Source organism: Vitis riparia, chromosome 7, assembly GCF_004353265.1.
Source record: "Vitis riparia cultivar Riparia Gloire de Montpellier isolate 1030 chromosome 7, EGFV_Vit.rip_1.0, whole genome shotgun sequence".
NCBI classification, from domain to species: Eukaryota; Viridiplantae; Streptophyta; class Magnoliopsida; order Vitales; family Vitaceae; genus Vitis; species Vitis riparia.
The window spans coordinates 2,394,165-2,404,239 of record NC_048437.1 but is presented as its reverse complement, the minus strand read 5'-3'; the positions used below and the strand labels follow the sequence as shown (position 1 = coordinate 2,404,239).

Below are 10,075 nucleotides of genomic sequence, written 5' to 3'. Positions count from 1 at the left end.
TTGTTGTTAAATAATTTTATTGTGAAATTTATCTTTTTAAATTAAATTTTTTATCCTTATTTATTTCATGTAATAAACAAATATTTTAAATAAAAAAAATCTACTTCAATTTATTTATGAGGATTACATTAAATCAAAATATATTTTTAATTGATGGATATTGAAATTGATTTTTTCTTAAATTTTAGTTATTTAATATAATAAAATTAGAATTCAACATAGACCCAACTTCCTTAATTCATAAGAAATAATTTTTTTATTAAATGGTTGATAAAAAACCAAAAACTATTATTATATACTTTTAAATAATATTGATATAAAAATAAAAATAAAATAGATAATACATTATTTTTATTTATTATAAATTATATATTTTAATAATATAAAATATCATCACTTAATTATTATTAAATTTGTATTGTATATATTTTAATGGGTATTTGATATCATTTTTATCACTTGTACATGTTATAAGGACATTTTCAACGCATAATTCTCCCCAAAACGCAGCGTTGATGGTCGTCCAAACACCGCGTGCAGTGCAGTTGACAGTAGATCCCGTCCAAGACGCATCGGCCGCGTAACGCGTTTAGTCTCACGTACCCCACGGCCTTTTTTTTGGTTCTCTATTTTTAGGTGTCAAATTTGGTCACCGGATGGGCTTTGGGCATCATTCATCACTCATCTTATCGCAGTCCACATCTCCACAGTCCCCACACTCTCCTTCCAAATTTCCTCCCAACACCGAAAGTGCTAGGCGAGAAAAAGCTTGAATTCCCACTAATTCTCCGAAGTGAAAGACAAGAAATAAGAAAAAAACGACGAAAAGCCCGGAAGATTGAATGGATGCAGAAACTTCATTGTAAGTTACCCTTTCGCTACTTTTCCATATCATCCCACCTTGACTATGGAATTTCTCATTTCTCATTTCTCATTTCCAGATTGGTGTAATCTGATCAACATCCTATAAAAACTATTATCAGGTTTGAGAGCAGTGAGATGCTGGCGACTTTCATATCTTCAACGCCTGTGCTACAAGATTCATGGAGGCTTTGCAGCCTCGCAAACACCTCTGCAAGTGTCGTTACCGATCAAGTTCGAGGCATCGCTTACGTGGCCTTCTCGGGGACCATTATGCCCCCTCTTGCAGACCCCAGCTGCGCTAACTTGGAGGCTTTGGACCGCCCCCCTGATGGCCTTTTTCCACCGTTGCAGCAGCGCCATGCTCAGCATCAGCACGAAGACCCTCCTATGCTTCATGCTGCCATTTTACATCACTTCCTCTCCTTGTACACCTCACCGGCCTTTCTTAATCAGGTTTGTTTCTGCCTACCTTACCTTACCTTACCTTCCCATGTATCTGTTTGGTTGCTAAGAGACTTCTTTTTTCCGGTCATTAGTGTGCATACTTGCATTGATTCTCACCCGCTTCTCTTTGATTGAAATTGATTGATTACTTGATGCCGATGCAGAATAGGAATTGAATCCATGAAAACTAATGATCTGTTTGGTTACTAATTAATAATTAATATCCAAAACGCGGTTAGTTGATTCATTCAGCAGAAGACTTGCTTGTGACTGAATGCATTTTTTAAATGCTACAAGTCGTGGGGGCGAGCGAATATGCAGTGTATATTCGTTTGGGATTTGTGTGGATCTTTCTCCTTTCTCCTTTTCCCTTCGTCCTTTTTCTTTCTATTCCATCAAGCCAAACGGGGTTACACAGGTTCCCAACCACCATTCTTACCTAATTCAAGCTGTTGTGTGCATTAAGTTGTCAGATAGGGTCCGCCATTTTAGAGAGACGTACAATGATTTTATTCCATTTGATTATCAGACTTGAGAGATTAATACCCTTTGGACAATAAGTTAGCTATGTGCCCATACAGCAAGATCGTCGGTGGGAATTGGGATTGGAGTCTAAAAAGACTTGCGTGGGTCTATTGCCACAATGGGCCTGTATTTTGGCCGTGTTGACCCCCTCTCCCCTCCCACACGCCTTCCCACCGCCCCACACAAAAATAACACAGCAAGCAAAAATTTTGATTCCCAAAACGCCCATTCATGTTTATTTCTATTTAGAATGCTAACATATAAAACAAAAATCAATTTTATTTCTCATTTATTAATATCTTTGGATTAGTTTTTGTAATAAGAAAAGGATTAAAAACATTATTGTTATGCAAATCAAATTGTATTTTTTCTAGGATCTCGATTTCTCTCTTCTACTAGTATTATATAAAAGATAAGAATGTAATCATACTGAGGTGCAAGATTTGGTTTTCATAATTACTAACTTTTTATTATTATCTTCATTCCAAAAAATAATTAGGACGTATTAATAGAATTGATTTCTCAGTTTTATTTTCTATTCTAATATTCCAAACACCACCTTAAAAATTTTTAATTATAGGAATGTAAAATAGGCACTTCTTATAGTCAAGTTTTAAGGCTTATGGGGTTGTGTATGATTTATATCATTAATTTCTTTTTTTAAATATGAAATTAATAGATAAAAATGTGATGAATAAAAAAAGAATCTAATAAACCATAATTAAAAAGCTGATGACAGTAATTTGAATGCATATAGAGTATGAATTCAAATGTTTGACTACTTTTCCTTCCCATCTTTTGGGTCAAAAAAAGGCACCCTGCAACCACTCTAGGGATCCCACAATAATGTTGCCTCTAGAATATGTTAAGAAAAGCATTCATGTGCCTAATTCTTTGGTCAAACCATTGAATCTTGGTCAAACTTCATATTGGACCTTGATTTGATCAAACTCCATAAAATATTATTAAAACTTTTATGAGGATTTAATATACCCTGGTGTGTACATTTGAAATTCTTGACAGTTGAAATGATCGACATATATTTATTTTTAAAATCTTAGTTTCAACACTTCAAACCTAAATGGTAATGAGGTTGGAGCTTTTTTCCTTGTATTTTCTTAGCAAACGCAAGAGAACGAGAAAAATTGACCTCAGTCATATGCTAACTGCTGCAATTGACCATCTAGAACTATTATCACAAAATTTAGAATGTTGAGGAGAAATTTTGATTACCCAGATGGGGAGGAGAAGATGGAAAAACAATGAAATCTTACATAACCATTCCAAACCCAACTGCGGTTCCAATAAGATTGGAAATTTTTTCTTTTCTTTTTTTTTCCTTCCTCCTTGTTTCATTCAAACAACCTGGAAATCCACATCTTGTAATGGAATACTCTGTATACAAAATGTCCTTCACAAGAACTCGATTTTTAATATGAACCCACTTGGGATATTAATGAAATAAACCAGGAAAATGATGGTGAAGGTGATCAAATCTAGTCACTAAATCCAAAAGTAAATGGAAAATGCTTACATTCTTGCCAATCATTCTGAAAAAATTCTTAATTTTCCAAATTTTGATCAACTAGTGAAATATTCTTTTTGCATGGTGAAATGAAAGTAACAATAATAATGATCATATGTGATATGCAGATTTTGACAGTAATAGAGAAAAGCAAGGCAGTTGTGATGACAGGCCACTCCATGGGAGGTGCAGTTGCCTCTCTTTCAGCACTTTGGCTCCTCTCCCATCTCCAATCCACTTCTTCTTCCCTTCCAGTCCTGTGCATCACATTTGGCTCCCCACTGTTAGGCAATGAGGCCCTTTCACGAGCAATTCTCCGAGAAAGATGGGCTGGTAACTTCTGCCATGTTGTTTCAAACCACGACTTCGTGCCAAGACTCTTCTTGGCTCCTCTACCTTCCTTGTCTACCCAGCAGCCACATTTTGTCCGGCAATTCTGGCACTTGTTGATGACTTCTCTGCAATCAGTTTTAGAGACAATCCAGTTATTTCGTTCTGTGTTGCCTTTCGTTCAGGCATCGGCGGCCACCACAGGAGTTGGATGGGTTAAAAGTCCGTTCAGCCCGTTTGGGAACTACTTGTTTTTTTCTGAAGAGGGAGCTGTATGTGTCAATGATGCTGCAGCTGCTGTTAAGATGCTAGAGTTGATGTTTACAACAGCGTCACCTGGTTCTAGCATTGAGGATCATCTCAAGTATGGAGATTATGTTGGGAAAGCTTCTTGGCAGTTGTTGATGAGGAAAAGCTTCACCCAAGGAGAACCTCCGGAGTCGAGCTATGAAGCAGGGGTTGCTTTGGCTGTGCAGTCCTGTGGGCTAGCTGGGCAGGTGGGTAGTGTTTTTTCGTTCTGTAGTTCTCTACACATTACAAATGACCTTTTGATATACATCTCGCACAAGTGATATTATATCACTTTCTAACCAATGTTTTCTTTGGACCTACCCTACAGGAGTCAATTGCCGGACCAGCCAAAGATTGCCTAAAGATGGCCAAGAGGGTGAATCCGTTACCACCACACCTGAATAGCGCTAACCTTGCCATAACCCTGTCCAAAAACGTCCCATACAGAGCCCAGATAGAGTGGTTCAAAGAATCATGCAACAAGTCTGGTGATCAAATGGGCTACTACGACTCCTTCAAACTAAGAGGAGCCTCAAAGAAAGGTGCTAAGATCAACATGAACCGGTGCCTGCTTGCAGGGTTTTGGGATAATGTCATCTATATGCTCGAAAGCAACCAACTACCTCACGATTTTAATAAGAGGGCGAAATGGGTGAATGCCTCTCAATTTTATAAACTCCTGGTGGAGCCGCTGGACATTGCAGAGTACTATAGGACTGGGAAGCACCGCACCCAGGGACATTACTTGAAGAATGGTCGAGAGAAAAGGTATGAGATTTTTGATAGATGGTGGAAAGGGAGAGAGGCCGGGGATGAAGAAAATAACAAGAGGACTTCTTATGCGAGTTTGACACAAGATTCATGCTTCTGGGCAAGAGTAGAGGAAGCCAAGGACTGGTTAGACCAGGTTAGGAGTGAGAGCGATACGGGGAGGTCAGATATGTTATGGCAAGATATTGACAGGTTTGAAAGTTATGCTACAAGATTGGTTGAGAACAAGGAAGTTTCCATAGATGTCCTGGCAAAGAATTCAAGCTTTACTTTGTTGATGGAAGAACTGCAAGATTCCAAAAAAAAAACCCAGCAATTCCCACCTCAGTTTCCAGCCTTTTGGAATGAAGAGATGGTTCCTTAAAATTCATCTTCTAAAAGCTTTGTAATACACCAGTGCTGTGATTTTAGCGTTGCATGTATATATATGACTGTTATCATAATTTATGAAAATTGTATCACAAAGCCTCTACAGATGAATTTTTTTTTTGATAAGTAAAAGCCTCTGCAGATGATAACAAGCCTTTGATTACCTGTCATGAAAAGCCACAACAATCAGAACGGCTAACCAAAATGGCTTCACATTTAATTCCTAGGTAGCATGACGACGCCTGCTGAAAAAGATGAACCAAGAAGATGCAAGGGAAGGCATGTATGTATCCAAGAGCTAATTGAAGAATGTGACCTTAATTTCAAAAGAATTTCAACAACATACATTGCATTTCAATTTATGGGAGAGAGCTAAACCTTCCCATTCTGAATATCAATGTTCCTTACAGGTCCCTTAAACCATTTCCTTGCATCCAACATCCACCAAAGCATTATGAGGCCTAAACCCACACCTAATGCCACTGGGGCATAATTGAAAGTATCCCAAGTAATCGGGTAAAAAGTAGGCAAAAGGAAGACACAGCATGTGTAACAAATCCATAGAAAGGCTACCAAGCAAACTGGTCTTCTTGCTTTGCCCAAATAAAATGGCCCTGGTTTGAAGTTCTTCTCAGCCATCACCATTCTTGCAAAGATGGGAACTGCATAACCACCCACCCATCCAATTGTACATATTGAAGTTATAGCAGTAAAGACCACATTGACTTTCAAGATTGGGAGCCCAAGAAGAATGCAGATGACTGCACAAAGCCACACTGCATTTGAAGGAACCTTATGCTTTGGGTGGACTTTTCGCCATATGGATGAAAAAGGAATCCCTTCATCTCTTGACAGAGCATATACCTGAACCATGCAGATGGAAACATTGGTCTGGTCAAGTGCAAGGAGAAAATTTACCAATAAAAATTGTACATTTACTGACACAACTGAGAAGGCCTTTTAAAGGTGGAAGGTCAAAATATCAAGTTCATTTTCCCCAAATGCCATCTATAAATTTGTAAGAAAAACTATGTTACTTTACTTACCACTCTGGCTGCACTGGTCGTGATTGAAAGTCCACCAAAGAAGAAAGATCCCCATATGATAAAAAGCAAGATGATTGCTCCAGTAGCATTGTGATACCTTCCATGGAATGCATCATAAAGTATTTGGGCTGGCACAAATGCTCCAGCAGTCTCATTGGTTCGGTCATACAGGTAGCTGGGGTCCTGCATGACAAGTTGCAATCAAAACTTCAGAATTTATACTACCACTCATGCATGGGCTCTACAAGAGGGAGGTACTGCCTACTTTCCAGGGAAAGCTTTTGAAAGTTCAATCCTGTAGCCTTTTACTTTTTTCTGTATGCTCCATTTTGTTGCCAATAAGAGTGATGAAACAGAACAAAAACATTTCACCTGCAGCAATTTAGGCTGGACTCCTCCTTGGCAACCAAATTGAGCCTTAGGCTCTGACTAAACAGATGCAGGATGGTTTTGTAAACATAATCCTAGACAGTCCAAGTCTTCGGTTTAAAGTAGGAAAGGTGTGGCACAGGAAATCTTTTCCTTACTTCCCACTGATATTTCTCAATCACATAATCCAAATTTTTACTTGACATGATGTTGCTATTATATTTTGTTAGAAGATATTAGCACAAGTTGCTGAAAAGTTCATCTTGACTCAATTTGAAAGCTTATTTTCTGTTGAAATAAAGGTATACCTGAATGCTGAAAGTAAGAGCCAAGATGTAAGCCCACCCGAATATGGAAATGATCCCTATACTAGAAAGGATGGCAATTGGACCATTCTTATCGGCACCTTTTGTTTCTTCAGTTAGATGTGCTGCAGCATCATATCCATATAGTGAATATTGACTGACAAGAACAGATAGAATGGCTGCATAAACTACATTTGATATCCCGGTTGATTCAGATGCTGTTTCAAAATGAGTGAAAACATATGAAGCGGATTGTGTAGTCAGTGCTACCAGGGGAAGCATAATAACAATAGCTAACCCTCCAATGACCTGCAAAAGATAATTACAATGTATAATTTATCACCATTAATTTCCCCTAATATGCTCAACATAGTAGTTGATAAGGGGAAAAAACAAAGCGTTGAAGAACAAGTTGGAATTACAAAGTGAGCAAAATGGAACTAAGAGTACTTGGATATGCATGTTTTCCACATTACAAGTGTGTGTGTGAAAAAGATAATGATCTAAGAATTAATAAGCTCTGTTTGGTTGAAGATAGACAAGAAAAGAAAATTGGAAACTTAATATCTGATGTTGAACCATTTGTTGCATGATTGCTTGGTTTTCTTAGAAACCAAACACAACATTATTGAATAACTTTGGAGTGATTTTATGGCATTGTGAGCATGAAAAAGAGGCTAGTGCTCATAAAATTTACCTGCCACCATATTGAAATAATGTCAATGAAGGCAATGACTTCTAATGCAAAGGTGTTGAGCACAGCCCATATAATCGTAAGACCCATGTACATACATAAGAATAACCATCGAGGAGCATAGTACCCGCCATCTTTATTTGTTCCAGTGCATAATAAAATGATACTCTGCAGTGTCTGAGATCCAGCATAAGCCTGTGACATGAAGCACAGAGAGTTGTCAGCAGTCAGAATCCAAGTGCCAAGTGCCCACAGATTATGTATGATGAAGAGCAACTACCTGTGTGCCTATACCAGCAATAAGCCCAATTGTCTCCAGCCAAGCGCAGCACCATGATGCAAATGGACCCCATTTGGGGCCAGCCAAATGAGCAGCCCAGAAGTATAGAGAACCTGTCGTCTGGATATTTAGAACCGCCAAAATACATCACTTCACTCAATTTCATGACCATTTTGACTCATTTTAATTCGACTAAAAGAATTAAGGCAAATATGAAGAAGAAGAAGAAGAAGAAGAAGAAGAAGAAGAAGAAGAAGAAGAAGAAGAAGAAGAAAGAAGCAAGGAAATGGTACAAACCGGAAAAGATGAGCAGATTTCGGCCATGGCAACTCCAACAAACCAGGTGAAGAATGTCACTACAATCCACCCCCAGACGAGAGTGGCGGGCCCTGCATATAGCAGGCTTGAACCATACAAGGGAGTTATCCCTGTGAAAAGTGTCATAGTTGAAAACGATATAGCAAGAGTTTTGAACAAAGTCTGCAAATGAATAATAAAGTAAGCCACCCCAAATCAATACTCTTGTCATAGTCATAGAGGAGCAAGTCTTATTACAGAAGCCTTGCCCCTTAACAGTTACCATAAATAAAATCCAAACTCCACACACAAAAAAAACACATACTTGATTTGATTCATCCAAAGGAGGAAAGGGAACACAGGTAAAAGAACTATGAGACGTCCCATGTTTTTTAGTTTCTAATATTTCCACCCACCCTAAACCCATATCAGTACGTCTCAGGATTAAAAAAGAAAAAAAAGAAGTGTAAGAGCTAATCAAACAAGAAGAAAAGGAGGAGAAAAAAGAACACAAAAATAACCATTTCTCTTCTGAGTTCTTGCTTGTACCCCAGCTCATTCAGCCTCTTCTCCCCTGAATCCATGACTCCGACTCTCGGTTGGCCGTGAGCCATTGAATTAGGAGCTTCTTGGGAAACCAGTTCAGGAATCAAGATCCTCAAAAGAATCCAAGGACATCTGAGAGAGAAGAGGGAGACAGAGAGATTATATTTATAATGATTCTGTTATATGGGATATTTCGTGGAAAGTTGAAGTTTGGATTGTGGTTATTGGTTCCCTCCGGTGGGAAACGGCGATTTTTCATGGTCTACTTCCCACATTTGTTTTCCTTCCCACTTGCTTCATGGACAGGTAAGAGCCTAACGGGGCGAAAAGATTTGTGATTCGTATGTTGCAGCTCCATGAGTATCATCATCATCTTCTCCTGCCCGATCCGTGGAATGCGTAGACCACCTTTCTCGGTTAGAATATGATGTGAAATCAGATGGGTAGTATTGAGAGTTGACTTAGATGTGAACAAAATTTGAGTGTGGATTTGATTTAGTCATATATGGACAGTTTAAGTCTGACTTTTGTTGGATGAGAAAGTCTGTGGAGATGTTTTCACTTTTCATATTGATGAGGAGATTCTGGGTTTTTGACCGTTTAGAAAGGATGGTATCTTGCACGCTGAAAATTCAACCTCATTTGCTATCTATTTCATATTTTGAAAATATGCTCAACCAGCTTTTGGTTTTTGGAATATATGGATATAATAGTTCATAATTAGAACAATTATTATTATTTTGGATAAAGGCAAAATGTCAAAAACCATCTTATTCTACCCCAAGGTTCAAAATATCTCATATATCCCGATATATCTAAGGATCCCAATATGAAATTTGAAAAGATATATCGATTAATTGATACTTTCATATTTTATCGATATATATTTTTTTGATTTTTCGATTTTATCTATTTTTTTTATTGATTTTCTATTTTTTTCTATTATTAAATAAATTAATTCTAATTATTTTATTTTTACATTTGATTTAATTTATTGCCAAAAATAGAAAGACATAATTTTATTAATGCCTCCCTTTTATATATATATATATATAATCCATATACTTATTAAATATAAAAAATATAAATATTAAAAAAATTATACATATATTATTATTTATTTGATGTCATTTAATACATTTAAATTAAAATGGATTATAATTTTGATATTAAATATATTTTTAAATTAGACATATTATCATAATATTAATATATTATGGTCAAAAAATATACAGCGTAACTTAATAATAAATGTACACTTATATATGTGTATCCTTGTTCAAAGTTAGCATGAATAGTTTCTACTTTTTAAGACTAATGTTGTTTTTTAAACTTTTTGTTGAGTTGAAAGTGATTTGGTTTTATATTTAAGATAGTTTATTTTTTTACTTTTTATTGACTTATAACCTATTTCTTAAA

At 36.8% G+C, this 10,075-nt stretch overlaps 2 protein-coding genes across 3 annotated transcripts; one reads left to right on the top strand and one right to left on the bottom strand.

The window, feature by feature from the left end:
• The first annotated feature begins 645 nt into the window (after positions 1-645).
• On the top strand, positions 646-5,215 carry LOC117918686 (lipase-like PAD4). 2 transcript variants are annotated; one of them, XM_034835514.1, is made up of 4 exons: positions 646-862; positions 984-1,317; positions 3,487-4,185; positions 4,308-5,215. In XM_034835514.1, the coding sequence occupies exons 1-4, from the start codon at positions 843-845 to the stop codon at positions 5,112-5,114; spliced, it is 1,860 nt and encodes a 619-aa protein (XP_034691405.1). In that variant the 5' UTR covers positions 646-842; the 3' UTR covers positions 5,115-5,215. The 2 variants fall into 2 exon arrangements, with proteins under 2 accessions (XP_034691405.1, XP_034691406.1); XM_034835515.1 differs by having other exon boundaries at positions 942-1,317.
• Positions 5,216-5,241: 26 nt separating this feature from the next.
• LOC117918687 (amino-acid permease BAT1 homolog) lies at positions 5,242-9,047 on the bottom strand. The gene is made up of 7 exons (XM_034835516.1): positions 8,632-9,047; positions 8,111-8,293; positions 7,814-7,933; positions 7,537-7,728; positions 6,843-7,148; positions 6,166-6,348; positions 5,242-5,983 (listed from the first exon to the last, which is right to left on the bottom strand). Exons 1-7 carry the CDS (start codon positions 8,722-8,724, stop codon positions 5,492-5,494), a joined length of 1,569 nt encoding a protein of 522 aa, XP_034691407.1. The 5' UTR covers positions 8,725-9,047; the 3' UTR covers positions 5,242-5,491.
• Positions 9,048-10,075: the final 1,028 nt, after the last annotated feature.